Source organism: Melopsittacus undulatus, chromosome 7 (assembly GCF_012275295.1).
Source record: "Melopsittacus undulatus isolate bMelUnd1 chromosome 7, bMelUnd1.mat.Z, whole genome shotgun sequence".
Lineage (NCBI taxonomy): Eukaryota > Metazoa > Chordata > Aves > Psittaciformes > Psittaculidae > Melopsittacus > Melopsittacus undulatus.
This window is the reverse complement of record NC_047533.1, coordinates 37,504,853-37,525,819: the sequence shown is the minus strand read 5'-3', so window position 1 is coordinate 37,525,819 and position 20,967 is coordinate 37,504,853. Positions and strand designations below refer to the sequence as shown.

Below are 20,967 nucleotides of genomic sequence, written 5' to 3'. Positions count from 1 at the left end.
CATAAAATATTAAGCAAGCTTATTATTTAAAAATAAACAGTCCTACTTTTATTAGTTACAATAATACCGTATGAGATCTATAAACGTTTGTGGTGGTTTCAATAGTGGTAGAGACAGCCTAAGGAAACCCTGTTTACCTTCATTAGATGTAGCTATCCACCCTCATATACTGATTTACTTCTCTTCCAAATTTCTCAATAAACTTTAACCATAGTCGTATAATATAAAACAGGTTTCTTAAACAATCCAAGTTAACTACCTTCCTTTCCCCACTCCAAACAAAATGACTACATTTGTTTTAATTTCAGTGATCTGGTTTACCAGCACACTGAGCATTGACTGCACAGCAAGGGTTGCATTTCCTTAGATGGTTTTGTTACAAAGGCAGATCATGTACCTTCATTCTAAGATTTATTCAAACACAGTAAGACCCAGTGAAGCATTTATCAAAGCATTCTCTGACTTCAGAGGGATCAAGATTTTAGCCTCTCTTTTTATGTGAATAGATGTAATTTTGTTTGTCCTTCATTCCTGATCATTTAAAAATGCAGAAACCTCAGCCAGACTGAAATAGGTGGCCTTTGCCTAAGGGAAAAACTGCAAAGAAAAATGTACTAGGCGTTATTATCCTAACACACTGAAAGATTTGGTCAAATCCATTTGAAAACCTTACTTTCCTGTCACAACAGTAATCATAAGATCTTCAAACAGTGATTCATTTTATAGACCTATTCATTGTGCAGCAGATGCATTAGCTTTCAAAAACATCTCGGTAAAAAATATACATGACAATGGAATTCATAAAAAAGAAATGAAGAATACAAGCATATTTTAGAAAACAAAAGGTTGTAGAAATCGCAATGTCTAAATTTGATATGTGGTAAGAATGGGGAAAGTACTTGCTTAGTGTATTTTCCACTGGGACTTTATTGAATCACCATAGCTGTTAGAATTAGAACATTAAGAGCAAGAAAACACACATCAGTCATTTTCTACTATAACATATATTATGGTTTGCCAGAAGTATCACATTATTCACCTCATTAGAGTCACACATCTTGATGAAACTTTCTGAAGAGGTGCAAACCTTCTTTTCCTCTCCAATAGTTACAATACCTGGGAGCAGAATAAATATTCACAATATTTAATATTCTTATCATATAGAAACTTATTTCATACAAATTTGTGACTGACTTGCAGAACTTTAACAAAGGTCATTTTTTCGTTGATCAGGGGCTGGAAAACCATCCCTACTAAGAAAGGCTGAGAGAGTTGAGGTTGTTCAGCAGGGAGAAGACTTAGGGGAGACCTTATAGTGGAAGGTGAGGCCTTCCAGTACCTAAAGAGGCCTACAAGAAATCTGGAGAGGAACTTTTTACAAGGGCATGTAGTGACAGTACAAGGGGGAATGGCTTTAAACTGGAAGATAGGAGATTTAAGTTAGATATAAGAAAGAAATTCTCTACTGTGAAGGTGGTGAGACACTAAAACTTGTTGCCCAGAGAAGCTGTGGCTGCCTCATCCCTGACAGTGTTCAAAGCCAGGTTGGACAGAGCCTTGGGCAAACTTGTCTAGTGGAAGTTGCCCCTGCCCATGGCAGGAAGGGCTGGAACTAAATGATTTTTAAAGTCCTTTCCAACCCAAACCATGCTGTGATCTATGATACTAGCTAATTTCAGCCATCACAAAACTAATACAGAATGTATTTAGTAAAAGCCCTATTAGAAAACATGCAGGTAATAATTTTTCAGCCATTTCTGAAAGTATCTTCATCCCTGATTTTGATCAACACACTAATCAAAACAACCGAAATTTATTTGCAACTCCTACATATACTCCTCATGTTGTTTACAAACATTCTCTATTCTCATGTGAAGAAATGTGCTGCATATTGTTTTCAAACATGTTGATCTGGTACAAAGCCTCATTTGTTAGTTGTAAAAAAGCATTACCCAAACATACACTTCATTGTAATACAGTTTTTCTATTAACAAAAATAACTGGAACCTTATCCATTGCTTCCTTTAGATAATGTCTAGGTGATAAATCAAAGACTAACTTGAAGAGAACTGTTATAACTTGGTTATCATGAAAAATGGTACTGTTCTTTCCTATCAGTAATCAGTGGTTTTTACACTGAATTTACAGGAACCAGGTATGTTTCCAGAATACACATTTTGTATGTTAACATTACACGCACATTTTAAATAGAATTAATGATAAAAAGTAGCCATGAGTATTAGCAAAATTAAAAGTCATGGAAAGAACACTCTTGAGATCTGTATGGATAATTGCTTTCTCGACTCACTTCTCATGCTGGTGGGAATCAATAAATTAAAAAAGATTATTTTTTTCTCCACATGAAAACACTAATGTGAAATATTTCATTGAAATATCACCACCAACACAAGAATTCTCAGACTTTTTACAATTACAAATCCCCTTTTGTCCAGATTTACCATCCCATCAGACAGAACACAAGTATGTGCATATCCCAACTTTATTTTAACCTTCACAGTTTAGGCTTTAGCTCTACTCTTTCTTCACCAGCCTCTTAGAGTTTTACTGTTTATATTATTACTCCTCATCAAAATTTTTGCAAGCAATCAGTCTTGTCCTGTCCCAGTTCACCTCTGCAGATAGAAATGATCCACATCTGTGAATCAGTGTCCTACCACAAGATTAAAGAGTCATTCTTCAGATAAATGACTAATTAAGCATTTCAGACAAGTTCCAGCAATTTCAAGAGACTCAACAGAAGCCCCAAGCCAAATTTTCAGTACTCTGGGAAGATCAACAATGCTGATTAAATTTTGTCAGGCCCAGAAATGCAGTGTATTTTTAATATACTGCTTTGACTAGCATGCAAAAGAAGAGAAAGAGATGCTTAACAATTGTTTCAGAAACACTGGAACGGTTCATTTGAGATACAAGAAAACAAAGCAATGTGATGTCCTCTTTTATGAAATCTTGGTTTATATTTAGTGCTGTTCATTCACATACCATACTGGCGAAGATCCAAGCAGAGATTAGCTCCATCCACTACGGTGGCATTTCGGCAAATGGTCCACAGATTGAAGTACATGTAAACAGGCAGAGATGTAAAAGCTGTAACTCCAAGCCAGGCCAACATAAAGATGTATGTCAGCATAATAAACTGCAGAAAAAGAGGAAAAAACCAAAACCAGTGGTATGTCAGAATTTAATTGATACTCCATTGCAAAAAAGAGAACAGAAAAATGACACATGCATTTCTGACTGGATTTGTCTGTATCTGCCCTTATTTAAATTATGGTTTTGGTCTGATGATCAATAAATAATCTGGTCAAAGTGACTTATAGAGCACTAACATGATGTTTCTGAAGAAACAGCAGTTATGTTTCCGGAAGTACAAGCTTATTCCACATTCTTGTCGCTCTTGGGCCTACAGTCGATGCAAAGCACCACATCTGAAGTACAGACAGCTGCATGCTTTGTGAAGCCTGCCTCTCCCTCTCTCTCATCACCAGTACTCCACAGTTAAGACAAGAGGCCACATGGTTGTTTTTTTTTCCACTAACAATCATGATTCAAAATATTAGAATGAAATACCATAAGCTTTGCTTGCTTTTGCTTTTAAAATCTGAGTCTTAATAAAACAAATACATTATCCATGGCAGTGTCAGAATCTCATTGGCAAATCCATTCTGTATTGAACCAATGAGACAACATATTTGTCATTTTATTACCATATTTAAATATATTTGGGGTCTACATAAAGGTAATTAATCATTAAGAACAAATTAGGGTGCTTACTTCTGTCAAGAAGTGTATTAAATTATGTGCTTTGTAACATGTGTTCTCCAAAGGCTACACATTTTCTTTTTTTAGCAAAGATTATAGCAATCTGCTTGTAGGAGGCATTGAACTCTACTTGCCTTCAGGGCCAGTAGTTGCATTAACACACCCAGCTTCTGTACATAGTTAAGCATGCTACATTACCACTCTGTTAACCTGAGACAACTAGTAGACACATTAATCAATAATAATTACCTTTTGGTTTTATGCTCTGGAAAAGATATGAAGATGCTACATGATTAAATGTGGAAGTAAATCAGCCTCAAGATTTGATGGCTTTGGAAATGCTGACAAATATAAACACATTACTGAATCAAAACACTTGCAGCATGCTAGTACTCCTTTAGTTGCTTACCATAGAAAAACACTAGCTGAGAATAAGAAATAAGAGCAATTTTTGAAAGCTGAGTAAGATGGTCCATAATCTGCTTAAAATTAAACCTTAATGACTATGTAAGGGGAAAATAGCAGATATTTGCTAATTCTTTTTTAATGTAAGTTCTCTCACATCAGGTGATAAAGGCAAAAGCCTAATATAAACACAGGTTTTAGCTGTGGAAATCAAACAAGGTCAGACTCAAAAAGGTTGTAAATAGTAGTAAGAATTGTTACAGGGGTGGCTTGTCCATGTGGATCTGATCAGGAATAGCAATTCAAACCAACAAACAGACTGAATTTTAGGTATGGCAGTTTTATTACTTTGAAGTTATGAGATGGACATTCTCAAGCAATATTAAAGAGGCCTTAATTTCATTTAATTTAACTCACTTCTAAAGATTATTAAATAAAAGCCATTTAAATTCTGAGGAAGTGTATTTACATAGGGATCTAATGTAGTTTAATTAATCCAGTTTAAAATTCAATTCAGATTCATTTTCCTGATTGTCCCTAGAGAGATGAGTCTTTTGCCAGATTTAAAAGCTAGAGAATTTGTAGCACTAAAAATATTTAGCAGACGGATGCAGGAATATTAAAGTGGAACAAATAGAAGTATTCCATATACTTGGTATCTTCTTTCTATCCTTTATTTAGGACTCAACACTTTAGCTTTACCTGCCAGTTGGCAAGTAATGAACCATTTTAACTTTAACATCAAAGCAGTTTAAAGATTTTTTAAATGTATTCATGAAGATAAAGGTCTTCTTTTCCAACTTTTCCCAAAATGATACTTACTAGAAAATCAATTGATAAAGTGAAAGCAAAGTCTATAAAAAAGTATATAATAAATCTACTACTTGAATGTTACGGAAGACTTTTCTGCCTGTCAGTTGCTTTATGTAATGGAAATACTATTCTAAATATTGGAGAGAAAATCATCAATGCAAGTAAATAGTGTTCCGTATGCACTTGTATTTATTTATTTTTCATTACTGCTCCTTTATTTTTTTCTCATATTTTTTTCTCTCCATACTACTGTGGTAAGGCTAATGAGACAACATCTGGTTCAACCCCAGGCACTCATTTACAAATAATTACTTGGAAAATTACTTAGAAATGTAGATTCGCTTCAGGTCTATGAATTCCCAACTAAAATGCTATGTCTGATCTTAATTTATTATCAAGCTAAACAGTCGTACTCAATTTTTCTAAAGTGGGAGTGAGACATAAGAAAGAAGGCTTTCTCTTCTCAGAATCACCTTTAAATTCACAGTTTACTGAATTCTAGAAGTATTTTAAAAGTAAAATCAGCCTCCTATTCTATGAGTTTGGTAAAACTAGGTAAGTCTGAGACCTTATTCTTGTACCTTCTAGAATTTCTGAACTATGTAATATTTCATAAATTTAGTACAACTTTCAAAGTAGTACATGCATAATAGTTTAATGGACAACTAAATATTTTATATTAGTTGCATTACTGAACTGTGGTAACTGTTTTTAAGATTGGGTTCCACACAGATTCAGAAATCTTCCTCCTCCGTGGTGGTTACAACAGAATGGAGAAAAAATGTCAGCCTTATTATGAGCATTATTATCCCTTCTTAATATCATTTTATTTTCTGAGCTGCAGTATAGATGAAATTCTTTGTAGTCTTGCTTGCTTAAGAAGCTTGATTAAATATCTGTGCTGAGATAATACAAAGCACTGGTGTAGCAAAGAGGGGAAAAACAGAGCTTGTTATCCCCTAAAAAAAAAATCCGCCTTGGGCATAGAATAAGAGCAGGAGAAATCTGTCAGATGATAGGTGCTGGGAGTCACATGAACTGCTTTCTTAGAGAGAATTGCATTCTTGTTTGTGGAAGGGATTCTCTTTTAAAAACATGAACCTGTTTAGTTGAGTGTCTTAGAAAAATTAATCAAATGCTGACTTAATTTTAAAAACCATATTTTAGAAAAGGAAGAACTTCATTTTTCCTGTCTCAGTCACTTTTGACTGAATAGCTAATGGTTAACAATATGCCCAAATTCATGTCATAACACCAAAAAAAAAATTAGAGGAATTTCTTCTGTTTCATGTAAGCACAACTAAAATGTAAAATTTCACATAAAATCACTTGATAGTTATGAGTTATCCTTGGAAGCTGCTATAACTGATGTCAGTGAAGCAAAACACAAAAATGTGATCTGGCTAATACTACAATTTGTGCTTCAGGGGCAGTAAGATGCAAAAGGTTAACCTTGTACAAGAAGTTAGCAGTTTCTAGAAATAGAATGTGCTAGTTTGTCAATTTTCATTATAATGAGTGAAATTGTGAATTTTATTTTTTCCTTAAACTACAGGTGAAAAACTAGAGGGTTTTTTAGATAATTTTCTCTGCTTTAGAATCTTCTGTCTTCACTCTTGAGACTTTGCAAAAAATTCTTAAGGAGCCTGTTCACTCCAGCTATTAAATTCAGAACTCAGTCTCCTGAGAGTCAAAGGGATATTTCTGCTTTGAAGTAGCATTCATGATACATGACAAGCCAAAGAATTATGAAATAGCAGTACAGCATCTTAAAGAGGTATCACAGAGGTTCTTTAGTATGCTATGGTAGTGAAAATTGCTTTCTCTGATCTGTAAGAAGCCAAACACATAAACACAAAACAAACTATGAATGATAGTAAAATTCATCTACCAAATCATGAAGATGAAAGTTCACTATACTCAGTTCACATTAGGAAAGAAAAGCTAAAGTAAATAATTATTTGAAAAAAATATTCTTTAACTTTTTTAGAGGTTAATTTTTCATACCAAACACCATGGTAAAACCCTCTTGTCAGATTTAATAAAATTTTTGTTGACAGTAATGGCTTTCCTGAATCACAGATTATAAAAGCCAGCAAACCATCAACCCTACTGGAAAGACTTTTTTCTTATAAAATCAATGTCTGGAAGTAGAAATTTCGGAGCATGGTCTGAAATGATATGTATCCAGCATGACAGCTTTCCTTGGTGGTCATAGATGGTTGAAATCCTGTTTCCACTGAAAATATTAACTAAATCTTATCTGTTTTAATAAGATCTAGATTTCAGTCACCACTTTCTTTTTAAAATTTATGGCTGCTTGTCCCTTGGAAAGTACGTTCATTGAATTTCAAATACTGCGCTTGTTTTAGTTTGTGATACATATTTTAAGACCTGAAGAAATATTAGATGATTGATTCAGTGACCCTAGGGACAAACGGTTACATCATTTCTAAAAGGTACTGTTACTAAAGAGAGTTGAATTGAAATTGAAACAAAGTAAACTCCAGTCATTTTATTGCATGATAACACTGCTGCTTACTAAAAAAAAAATAAAAATACAAAACCAACATAGCAACAGCAACAAATTCAGAAGTGTCTGAATAAAATTTAACTCCACAAACCTCATGTCTCTGTGAAATTTTGTCTTTGGCCTAACCCACTCAGCACTTGTATGTTCACTTCCTCTCAGCTTAGTCATATACCTTTTCTGAATTCTCTGACATGAGCTTTCAACCCAGAGAGCTGTAAGATGCACATCTTCGAATCATAGAATAGTTAGGGCTGGAAAGAACCTTAAGATCATCAAGCTCAAACCCCCCTGCCATAGGCAGGGATATCTCATACTAAAACAAATCACCCAAGGCTTCATCCAACCTGGCCTTGAACACTGCCAGGGATGGAGCATTCACTACCCCCCTGGGCAACCCATTCCAGTGCCTCACCACCCTAACAGTAAAGAATTTCTTCCTTATATCCAATCTAAACCTCCCCTGTTTAAGTTTTAACCCATTACCTCTTGTTCTATGACTACAGTCCCTAATGAAGAGTCCCTCCCCAGCATAATTATAACCCCCTTCAGATCCTGGAAGGCTGCTATGAGGTCTTCACTCAGTCTTGTCTTCTCCAGGCTGAACAGCCCCAACTTTCTCAGCCTGTCTTCATATGGGAGGTGCTCCAGTCCCTTGATCATCCTCGTGGCGCTCCCCTGGACTTGTTCTAACAGTTCCGTGTCCTTTTTATGTTGAGGACACCAGAACTGCACACAATACTCCAAGTGAGGTCTCGCAAGAGCAGAGTAAAGGGGCAGGATCACTTTCTTTGACTTGCTGGTCATGATCCTTTTGATGCAGCCCAGAATACAGTTGGCTTTCTGGGCTGCAAGCGCACACTGCTGGCTAATGTTCATTTTCTCATCGACCAACACCCCCAAGTCCTTCTCCGCAGGGCTGCTCTGAATCTTTTCTCTGCCCAACCTGTGGCTGTGCCTGGGATTGCTCCAACCCAGGTGTAGGACCTTGCACTTGTCATGGTTAAACTTCATGAGGTTGGCATCAGCCCACCTCACAAGCATGTCAAGGTCCCACTGGATGACATTCATTCCCTCCACCGTATCAACTGAACCACACAGCTTGGTGTCATTAGCAACAGGACCAATGAACAAGACTGGTCCCAACACCGAACCGTGAGGCACACCGTTTGCTACTGGTCTTCATCTGGACATTGAGCCATTGACCACAACTCGTTTGCATGCTGCCATCCAGACAGTTCTTTATCCACTGAGTCATCCACCTATCAAACTGATGTCTCTCCAATTTAGAGACAAGGATGTCATGTGCAACAGTGTCAAATAGTCTGTACAAGTACCTTGCTGTTTCTATATCCGTTTGGATTTTTTATCCTATGACACCCACACAAACTTTATTTATTTTCAGCTTGATGATCTAAGAAGTTCCTTCCAAGCCTTCACAGGTTCAGAAATACTTTTTGACAGCTTTTGCCAGAGATCAAAACTGTACCTGCAGAGATCACGCACCTCCATCCTGCCAAAAGTCTATTGTGCTTTGCTATGAAAGCCTGTCTGTGCAGGACATCAGTTGAAGATAAGACCAGGGTGACCCTGTCTGTTTCTAACTGGAACAATGGGAGGCATCTGACCTCTGCAGTGCATTACATAGTCCTGGTTCTGGTGCAGTTTCTCCTTTGCACATCAGAACAAGGCCCTGTGTGCCATTTGATGGCAACTCAGAAGCATAAGCAGGAATATCTTTTTAATTTCTTCCTGAATTACCATCTTTCTAACATCACGTTCATTTTCATTCAGCTATAGATTTAATTTCAATACTAATAAAACTTAGTTTTAGCACTTTGCCCAGCCTTAATTTAATAAATTATTTTTGGCTTGCAGGCATTTTGCCTCAGTCTTGTCCATTTTTCCTATGAGAAATTTCTCTGAGTTAATCCTACTGTTTCCTTACTCTGTGCACATTCTGAATAAATACATTTACATGCTCTTTTTAAAATTAGTTATTACAGATGCCAAGTATTTTCTCAAATGCTGAACTTTGTCTTGATTAAGTTGGACTGATAGAGTGCACGGTTCTTCCTGCCGTTTATAAGAAGTCAGAATTTAAACTACTACATGTGTTCCTGTTGATGCAGGAGTCACAGACAACGTGGAGACAATCAATGTGATCAAGCAATTGCCAAAGTTTATTCAGATACAGTGCTCCTTTTATACCCTTATACCCTTAGGTTTCTTATGTAACAGCCTTGGATACTGAGCTCTAATTGGTTAGTCCAGAGGTTACTACTGTTTACAAAGCTAATGTTTATAACGTTTTATAATTGCGATTAAATACCTTACTCTAAAAATACAGTGGGAAACTACAACCTTGGCAGAGATCATTCTCTACGCATTTTCAGTGGAAAATTACAGAGGCCTAACAAGACAATTGACCTTGCTTATGCCTGCCAAGAATCTTCTTACTCTACAGTAATAAGGCTCAGGGTATCGGGATCACTCACTATGTGGCCTTGGCTCTTTAAGAATTCCCACATGTTCCTACCTCAGATTTATTGTTTACTTGCATTCAATTTTCTATGATGCAGGGTTATGCCTACGAGCTTACATCTACTGTCCCGAATCAGTACCTCTTTTGATCAATAGACTTTTATCATGGATTAGTATAAATACTAGATGTTTTGTTCTTGTTGACAATCCATATTTTTACCCTACAGATGTTTAGTTCTTTTTAATTTTGGGAGGTTCAGAATTCATTCAAACAGAATTTTGCATTTTTTGCACTTTTAAATAAGAATCTCTACATAAACGTTCCAACTTCTTCCCAAAGATTTTTACAAGAGCATCTTAAATATATTGTTCCAGATGTGGAAATACAAAAGAGAGGAGGGGAAAAACTTGATCAGTTCCTTTGGAAAGGACTTTAACATTGCCTAAGCTAAAACAGCCTTTGGTGTTTAAAAAAGAATGTCAGGTTGTCTAGAACTAATAATACTGGTTTTATTTATTTAAATCTAAATAAATCAGAAATTAAAAAAATATACAGATGTCTTTAAAATTACTGATATATCAATGCTTAAAAAGTTACACATCATCCTTTGCCACCCTAGACAACATCTCTTGGCATTCATTCACTCTCTTCTTACACACAGTATGAAATCTAAATATGTTTAAGGACTGTTAAGTATCTCATAACCACAGAGCTTCATCTGATATTCCCATTTCTGCACCAGCTAGCATCTCCTAAATTCATCCCTCGTTTCTCAACAAAAGTAAAAGATGAAGCAAAAGTATTTCAGCTTGTACCATTTTACATATAATGCTGCTGGAATACAGATACTAATGTTCTGATATTACCACTAAATGTGCTATAAATCACAGAAAATATACACTTACAAAATCTTTTCTGCTTTGTCTAATTTATCATTCTCGTCACTCACAATCACTTGTTGGACACTTATTATAGCCAGTACAAAACACGTTCCTTCTATCTCTCTCTCTGACATGTTATATTCCCAGGCACAGCTCCAAGAGTCTTGTAACACGGATACATTTCATGCTATGCTATTACTGTCATGTGGATGATTCTTCTTGGCTTAGGTTCAAGTCAACTGCTTCAACACACACAAAAAAAAAGTCAATGTTGGTCCAAATTTCTTTTCACAGTGGGACAGACTTTAAGCATCCGTTTTATGGATTTGTTTTGTTTAAGGCTTTTTAAACATTTTTCTTCTGCAGACATTTTTTGTGGATAAAAACCTGATTTTGACAAAATCAGAAGCAATCTTTCCTGTTAGTTTCTGCTTTTCATCTCCACACACATTTTCCTAAAATTTCCTTTTAATGTATATTTCAAGGTTGAAATGTTCTCTGCATGATGTCTATTGCTTTGCAACTATTAAGATGCTTACATAAAGCTGGTTTATTTTCTGATTTACTCTGAATTTATTTACTGCTAGCAATGGGTGAGGAGATTTCCACAGCTTCATCAGTAATACAAAAAGAAGATCCTTTAACAAACTGATCAGTTTTTTGAAAACTTGCTTTGTAAAACAAATCCACTAACAGAGCATATAAAGAAGAAATCTTTACTATGCAAAACTAGTTTTTCCCTGGAGATTTATCTTTTCAGTACTTCCTTATAAAACAATTATACTAATTTTAATTTATTTTTTTTATTTATGAATCTTCTTTAGTATATTGATGTTTTTGTAGAATTGTGCTGCTTAAAGTTGTTTGCATTAGTTATTTTATACAACCTTCAGGCAAGATAATAATTTTTTCATTCCAACAGGCTTCTGAAGTCTTGCAGAGAGCATTGGATCTTATCTGCTATTTAACAGCTGCTGAATTTCCTATTTAATTTTACAGATTAATTCCAGATAGGAATTACTTTTTCTCAAAAAAAAAAACAAAAACAAAAACAAAACTCTTGTTTTTCTTTTTGGTGGTGTTTCTAACACTTTGGGCACTCTTCAGGAAAGCTATTGCTTTTGTGTTTAAACGCAATTACAGATAAATAAACCGGTTTTAAAACTACTTAAAAAATAATAATGGAGTAGGGATCTTATTAAATTCTGTTTCTTCATGGGTTCTTCAGGCTGTGTTCACACCACATAATGAATTCAAAGACATAGAATAAGAAAAAAAATCAGTTCCATCATGACCCACTCCCTACCAATACAGGCAGGTCCTTGTAGAAAATTTTTCAGGTATTTTGCTTCCAAACTGCTGACAAACCTATTTATAAGCTTCTGATACATGCTCTAATGGTTTTCAGGGTTGCCAAGTTTCTTTACACAGAATAAGATAACACCCGGCTGGGAAAAGACTGCACTCTACAGATTGTTTACCTTTTCACACTGCCAAGACTGCAATTTTAGTTCAGGAAGTTTGCATGGTCTCTACTTGGGAACAAGACAGTGAAGCTTGAACTAGAAAGTAAAAATAATACTCTCACAACTTCTCTAAACAGATGTGTGACTGAAAGTGAATGCTTGACTGTCAAAAATAGGAACATGTATTCTTTCCTGATTTGTTCTTAGTGGGGCTTCAAGAGCCTCTGAGACAATCAAGGGGTACGGACCTCAATTTCTCATTTGCTGTTTTGCCGAGAAATGAAAGTTGATAACATGACTTTTAATCAGCCAGGGGATTCTGAAAATGTGACCCTAAAACTTAAAGCTCTTCAGCTGAAAGAAATATTGATAAAATACTCTGGTTTGCTAAGACTAACCAGGTAATGCAAATGCTAATCATCATATGTAATAAAGGCATGCAAGCAATGAGGGTATAAATTTACAAGTTCTCCTCCTTCTTCCTTGGCAAGCAATACAAAAAAAAAACCCCATTTAGAATGGTTGCTATGAATTTATAAGACATCAATATGATGATGAAGTTGATATGAAGGAAAAAAGCTGCATATGGTTTCTGTAGATTTTGAAGATAATAACTTTAAGTGGGAGAATTGAAAACTGAGCAGGCTAGAAACCATTGGGAGTATATAAGGGACACATCTTTGACCATAAATTTGTGATGACACCACTGGCATTCACAAGTGTGAATAAATACAAAAAGAGTAAGATATCTAGATACAGTGAAAAAGAACGAGACAGCCAGGGTTCAACAAAGTTCAGGAAAAACTGATCATCTGATGAAGTGTTTTAGTTAAAACTGAGAAGGATTATCTGAACCGAAGGGAAATAAAGCTATCATCTTGAACAATTTATGATGGTTCATAATAGGAAGCCCATGGAGAAAACGTAACAGCTCCCACAGTCAAGCACACCTTGGAAATGTATGACAGCAGTTTCTCAGAGAAAAGTTTAATTAAAGAAACTCCATCATCATCATCATCATCATGGCTTGACTTCGTGAACAAAGATATGGGAAGGGTTTTACCCAAACTTACTACAAGCATGCTGATGACTAAAACTGCCAATGTGGGATAGGCAAATCCAGTTGCAAAAAGCACAACGAAAGCTCTCCTTGGGTGGTATAGGAGGGGCGCAATTCTTTCTATGTTGTGTTTTCTCCTGGAGACCAGTTCTTCACGTGTTCTCAAAGGAGACAACGGCATTATGTATAGTGTGTCTCCACGTTTTCCGACTGGAGGCCAAGGTGGACCACTGATGGTAGTCTATATGGCCAAGGCTAAGGTATTGTTTCAGGGAGTCCTTATATCTGTTCTCTGGGGCACTTCTCTTGCGGCAACCAGTGGCAAGTTCACCTTAAAGCACAATGTTAGGGAGGCGATGATCCTTCATCCTTGAGATGTGCCCTGCCCAGCACAGCTGCAATTTCAGTAATATGGCCTCGATGCTGGTGACCCCTGCCTGTTCAAAGACAGTAACATTTGACACATAGTCCAATGGAAGTTTAGAATTGTACGGAGACAGTGCTGATGGAAGTGTTCGAGGAGTCGCAGGTGATGGCGGTAGATAACCCATGATTCAGACCCATATAAAAGACTAGACAGTACAATGGCTCTATAGACACTAATCTTTGTACTTTTCTTCAGGTGTTTATTCCACCAGACTCTTTTATGGAGTTTTCCAAAGGCTCTATAAGCCTTTGCTATTCTGTTGTCTATCTCTTTGTCGATCATGGCATCTGAAGAAATAATGCTTCCCAGATAGCTGAACTGCTGAACTGACTTAAGCTCTGACTCGTCAATGGTAATGCGAGGATGATGATAATCTTCTTGTGGTACAGGTTGGTAGAGAACCACTGTCTTCTTCAAGCTGACTTCCAGCCCAAAAAACTCAGCCTCCTCTGCAAAGCAAGATGTTAAATGCTGCAGAGATGCTTCTGTGTGAGCAACAAGGGCAGTATCATCAGAAAACGCAGTTCATGGACAAGATGATTTAAGGTCTTAGTGTGGGTCTTCAGTCACCTTAGATTGAATAGGTTCCCATCAGTACAATATTGAATACAAATGCTGTTTTTTTCATCGAGGTCTACCATAACCCTTTGAAGCATCATGCTGAAGAAAATTGTGAATAAAGTTGGTGAGAGAATGTGACCTTGTTTCACACCATTGTTTATTAGGAAGGGTTCAGAGAATACATCACCATATCTGACTTGGCCTTGCTGATCTTCATGTAAGAGAATAATCATTTTGAGGAACTTGGGGGGACAACCTAATTGTTCCAAGATCAGCCACAGGCCTTTTCTACTCACAGTGTCAAAAGCTTTGGTGAGGTTAACAAACATTACATAGAGCCTCTTATTCTGTTCTCTACACTTTTCTTGCAGTTGTCTGAGAAACTACTTATTGACTGAGCTTACATGGCAAAGAAAAATTCTGTCCTCGATGTGAAAGACACACAGCACAATCTGAAGCAAAAATGTTTTGTCCGGTTTATCATCAACAACAAAATTTCTGTCAGTGGGAAGCCAGGCCAAGAGAAGCTACTGGCAAGGCATATTACAATGTCTGGCACACTCTATTAAAGGAAGTAAAGATCTCTGTAATCAACAAAAAGGCTGCGTATAAAACACATGGTAAGTTATGTGAGAACAGGAATGATTAGATGAAAGAGTTACTTCATAAGTGTGATATCCCTGAGTGAGAAAAATCTCAGTATAAAATAAAAATAACCTAACAAAGCAACCTGTCAGATTACAGGAATAAGACAGACTGAAAATACAGTCAGCATCTAAAAATATATATATAAAAAAATCTCTGAGCTCAGTGCAGATGACTTCTTAAAGTATAACAAGTATAGAAATTAAGAAAAAGTAATAAATTGCATTATTATTTATTTGTATTAACAGTGTACCTGGGAGTACTAGCATAAAGATGAGAGATTCTTTTAACCACTCATCTGAGTTCTGAAATATTGCTGGGGCTTATCCTTCCTACTTCAAGACCAAGAACAGATTACAAGGAATCTAGCCCTTTAAAGAAATTCCAACACTGATCTAGTATCCAGAGATCTGATGAATCTCAGAAACCAATACAATTGTTAATAAGTTTTATTTTATTTACTAACTCCAGCAATGTTTAAATAGCAAATGTTATTAACCTAAACTCCAGTTAAAGGGGCCAAGCATCATATCAAATTTAGGTAGCTGTCTGAAATGCTTAATAAAAAACGCCTCTCTTGAAAGACTTGAGGATTACTTTTTTTTGCAAAAAATAAGATAGTCTTAGATAAATTCATCTCACCTGAGAAAGTCTCTCTAACCCTCTTATCTCTCCTTTAACTACTGAAGGAGTGTAGGCCCTTCTTTTGGCAACCTTAGCAAAATTACTAGTTAGGTGAGATATACCTGTGTCACAACACATTCCCTCTGAAACTAACTTCTCCATTAGCTTCTGGGTTATTATGGCAATAATTCAAGATTCTGTTTTTTAACTATGTAGTGTGAAAGGTCAGACCACCATACGAATCTCAACTTCCCCATTTCCTATGTCAGTGCCTGAAACTACTTATGGCATTTGTTGCTTACCATGTACGGGGACAAGAGTTCTGTTAGACTTTCCATATTTCAGATTGCATTAAAGGATTCTAGACTGATAAGTACATCTGATGTCTCAGAGAGAAGGCACTTCTCATAAATGAAGAAGCAGTGGTATGAAGCATTTTGCGTTCTTCAGATAAAGCAGTATTCAATCAGGAAGGCCTCTCTGTCTGTCAGCTCAGCATTTTGCCACCAGGATATGCAGACACAGTATCTGATTTTCAGAAATGAGAGCTTCATTTCTAGCATTCAGAACTGATGCATCTGTTCTGGGTGGGAAAGACAGCTGAGCCTGCACTGAATTCTGCTCCTTCTGTTACTCAGAGAATGAAATGTTAACATGATGCAGTTTCACTGCCTCTAGAATAACTGGTCTGGTAAGGGAAAGATGAAGTGACAATTTCACATCACTTACACGTTTTGTTTTTTTTTAATATTTTTGAAAGTTCAAGTTTTATTTTAAGCACTCAAGCAACATGGGTCAAATAGTATATAGTATTGAGGTAGCCAAAATAATTTTAAAAGGCAGAAAAATTCCTTTCACTTATTAAAATAAAATGTTCCTAAATACTAAAGACAATAAAGATATATCAGTCAGTGCAACTTCAAATATAAAATAGCCTTCTCTAGAGCCTTAACATGTTTCTACTAAAAGGTGAGATACAAAGAAATAGAAATACAACTGACAGGATGAAATCTTTATCCACTGTTTTCTGACAAATAAAAAGATCTGCTTCCTCATTTCCTAGCATAGAATGAAGAAAAAAGCCTAATCTTTGTTGCTTTCTTCATTTTTTTTAATTTACTCTGTAAGCAGGCATTCTAAAATAAGGTGTAAATGAAACTTTCCATGATCAGGCTAGCTTAAAATAAATAGGAAGGGTATCAAATCACAAATATACAGTGACACAGTTGGCTTCAGGCCCGTCTCCCATTCTTCACTAACCATGTTGCAGCACAATTATATATAGCTGTTTATTTAATTCTCTAAAAGCATGCTCAGACATAGAAAAAGAAGACTAAACCACAGCCTTCCCTTATCAAATGTGACTGGCATTGTTACACTACTTTTGTTTTACTTGTCATAGCAAATGAATTCTGAAAACGTTGCCAATGAGGCTCTTCACTGTCACAGTCACAGGCCCTCTCTCAGATCTGAGATGATACACTACACAGAAGCACTGGCATGACTTGGATGCTAACACTCTGAATACTCTTATTAATCAACTATATAATCCCTGGAAATGTTAGGTTGAGCTATTTCCTTTCCCATTACTTCAGGCAAAAAAAAATCCTTTTGCTATGCAGAACTTGAAAGTGAGCTATTCATAGTGAAGGAGAGTCAGAAAGGGCACATGAAAAGTTTTGTAGATGTTGGCTTTCAGTTTTCTTAAAAGCCTGCTTTTCAAAAACTATTTTGGTAAAGATGAAAAAAGATGTTACTCTTCAGATTTCCTGTGAGAAATATAGCTTTTTGGTACAAAGTTAAAACAAGCTTTACCTCCTTGGAATTCATTTATTTTTGTCCTCCATTTTCCTAGTAGATTTGGTCACAGGCATAAGAAACATGCTCATTAATATTTTGCATAATAGATTGCAAAATATTAATGAGAAGTGATTGGTGACAATGGTAAAGAAGGACATAATTTTCAAACTTTAAAATGCTAACTTGTTATTTAGAAATACATCAACAAATTTGAAGGGAAATCATAGAATCAGTCACAACTGGATTTTTAAAAGGTGGTTTTGATGTGGAGCCATTTTATCATTTTAATTCTTCAAAACAACGAGTATTCTGTGTGCACATTCCCGTTAGCATTAGGATATTGACAAACTGTTTAGTCTTTGGCAGTTTATATTTTTATATTTATAAAAGTATTATCTCAATATTTTATACAAGGAAGTTTTCTTGCAACATACAGTATCTGCCAATCCTCTTCAATAACATTAACACATTTTGGCAACTGTACATAACAAAATTTATTACAGCAAATTTGCATAGCAATACACTAGTCCGGGCTTGACACACAAGAGTACTAATCAGGTTCAATTTACATCTCCAGTCATCTTTTGATTGTTTTTAGAACTTATTTCTTCATAGCATTGCATGATTTAAGGAACTGAATAAATTACAAGCATGTCACTTCCAGACTGAAATATTTTCTAATTCCAAATGTTTTTTAAAATGTAATCTGTTATTTGCCCCTTTAGAATTTTGAATATGAGTTAATCAAAATAAACCTAGTAAAAAACAGTATCAAGTTTTAATTGACAAAATTGCTGTACATGCTATTTTACTCCCTAACCTCTAGAGCACAGAAGCAAAAGCCAGAATAATAACCTAAAATAGCTCCAGGCATTTGCATAGCAATCTTACTGATAGCATCATCAGAATAAAACAAGCAATCAAACTGCAGGTAAAATAAAGAACTTCCAACCAGTGCAAGAATAATGACAACAATGTATTTAACTCAAAATAATTGATGTCTTATTTTAATTGCAGTCATAAATAGTATACAACTTTAGCCTTAGCTACATAACATATATCAACCCAAGGTTTCTGAAAGTAAAACAAAAACATTACAAATTACTGATGAGGCAAGTAAAATGCTGAAGGAACCAATTTAATGAATCATTAACAATAACAGTGATATTAAATATAGGATAGATGTTTAACTGTTAATTTCTTCTACACATGCGCTACAGAATTACAGCTTATACTGTGAGGGAAAAGAAACTTGCAAGAGCACCATTGCTCTGCTGCAATACTGAGCATAGGCATTTTGGGAACCGTGAAGAAAACACAATGCACTGAAAAATTTGCTACTCTGCACAGAATTTGAACTAGCTTAGTAGGTTCTCACTGAATATAAATTAGAGACTTCTTTCCAGGAGATAAAAGCAGTGTTGGTATAAGCAATGATTGCTCTTTATTTAAAATGGTCCCAGTCTTTGTATATTTATTTAAAGGTTTTACAACAATACTTATTCAGTGTTAAAATCATACCATGACATTGGGCAGGTGAAAAATTAAAAAAAAAAAATGAAATAGCAGCTTTACTGTGGAACATGTTACATCTATGTAGGGATGGCATACACACCCTATTCTCCAATTTCCAATGTCTAGATTATCTGTATTCAGCTTAATTTAAAATGTCAGGATATCCAAAATAATAATTTTGATAGTCTTTAATGTGGCTGGAAGATATTCTCTATTGCTTATATTAGATCTTAGTGTGTATTCCAATTTAATGAGTTTTGAGATTTGAACCCTAACCCTCCTCTGGCTATTAAGTTATATATCAGCTTTCGTAAATATAGTACAACATTAAGTGTACCTTAACACCCAGATATACTTTTCAATATTTAATAATTTATTTTTCATCAGAAAATATGATTTAAATATGATTTAAATATGATTTATTCACACTGATGGTGTCTGTAGAGTTATCCAACTCCAACAGTTACCAAGTGTCCAGGCCTCTTACCTTGGATGCAGAAGAGTCAAATACCAGCAATGTTGGTTGGTTACCTGATGTTGAACAGAGATCTTAAAATAATCCTAGTTCAAACAGCAATTTCAGTATGACAAATCTCCATTAAAGTCCCAATACAAACCAGAATTTTTTGAATCTAGGTTTTCCAGGGTCATAAGTGAATGGTGATAAAATAAGAGCAAATAATGGCCTGTTTGTCATTTAAAATCAAAACAAACCTGATGATAGGTCTCAACTTGTCCCAAATCAGAACAGGCAAGATTTCTTAAAAAACAGTGAAAATATTAGTAAGAGAAATATTTCTTGCCTAGTAGACCTGAAGGTATAGCATGCTTTTAGTCCTGTCCCAAACAGTTGATGTTGCCAAGACAACAAGGTTTCCCATTCGACTAGTGAAATTAATTGTTCCTAAGTAGCAAGTTACTTAGTGACTAACCAATATAGAGAACATTTCTAACACTCTATTCCCCTTTGCTGACTTTTTTCCTAAACAAGAAAAGATTAAAGAATCAAAAAAATAAACAACCAAAAAATATACATCGCAAGGCATACAAAATATGTTGAAATTATCATAAGTACAAAAGGTTTCATAACCACTTACCCACGCACTAACACATCTGCCGCAAGTGGTGATTTTGAAATCCCCATAGAGATCCTTGATGGCACCAGTTGTAAAGAATCCCTCCACCATCAGCAAAATGCCATATACAAAGAATGCAGCTGCTACACCATATATCACGTACTTGAAGATGTCAATCCTGTATAGAAACAGCAAAAAATTATTTAACTGCATAAATATTTAAAGATGACTGAAATTTCAGGGTGAGACAATAGGACCAACTAAATCTCAAAGTTTCTATGCTGGAGACATCTGAAGTGCTGATGTGCTATAATGATAGCTGAAGCTGAGGACAAGAGTAAATTTTGGAATAAAATAGCATTGATAAAGGAAACAATGGGCCATTTAATTTAATAATATGTAAAAATAGATCTGTGTAGGAAAGACAGAATAATTTGTCAGAAAAATTTAAAATTCAGTTAATTTTTGTTTTATTTGCTCTCTAAAGTTACAAAGAAAAAAAAGGGGAAACAAGCATCTGATACATCTCCTGAGTAACACATTGTAGTCAGCACTGCATCCAGAACATCGTTTCCTGTTATAGAAAAGATATTTTGTCACAAACTTCAATAAACCTTTCTACATACACAAGTAATTGTCAAGCTGTAATGCCAATCTTCTCCTCATTATTTTTCCACTTATATCCCAATGAAAAAAGTGTCTGATGCAGAATAATAGTCATCAAGAGATATCCCTAACTTTAAACCAGAAATATGTTATTATGAAAATCATAAGGTCAGATCATGTAGCATTATTTTATAATCGAGCTTCAAAAGCATCATTTCACAGACCCAAAATTCAAGAAACAGAAGAACGACTTATGTGTAACATGCAGAGCCCTACAAGGCTCAACTAAT

At 35.4% G+C, this 20,967-nt stretch overlaps 1 protein-coding gene across 1 annotated transcript in view; it reads right to left on the bottom strand.

Annotated features, from left to right (window-relative positions):
- GPM6A (glycoprotein M6A) overlaps positions 1-20,967 on the bottom strand; it is a 122,033-nt gene that overhangs the window by 5,666 nt on the left and 95,400 nt on the right. Inside the window, exons 3-5 of the mRNA XM_005145529.4 lie at positions 20,093-20,249; positions 3,004-3,157; positions 1,040-1,116 (exon numbers count right to left, since the gene is read on the bottom strand). Coding sequence (XP_005145586.2) covers positions 1,040-1,116; positions 3,004-3,157; positions 20,093-20,249 — 388 coding nt within the window. The remainder of the gene's footprint in view (positions 1-1,039; positions 1,117-3,003; positions 3,158-20,092; positions 20,250-20,967) is intronic.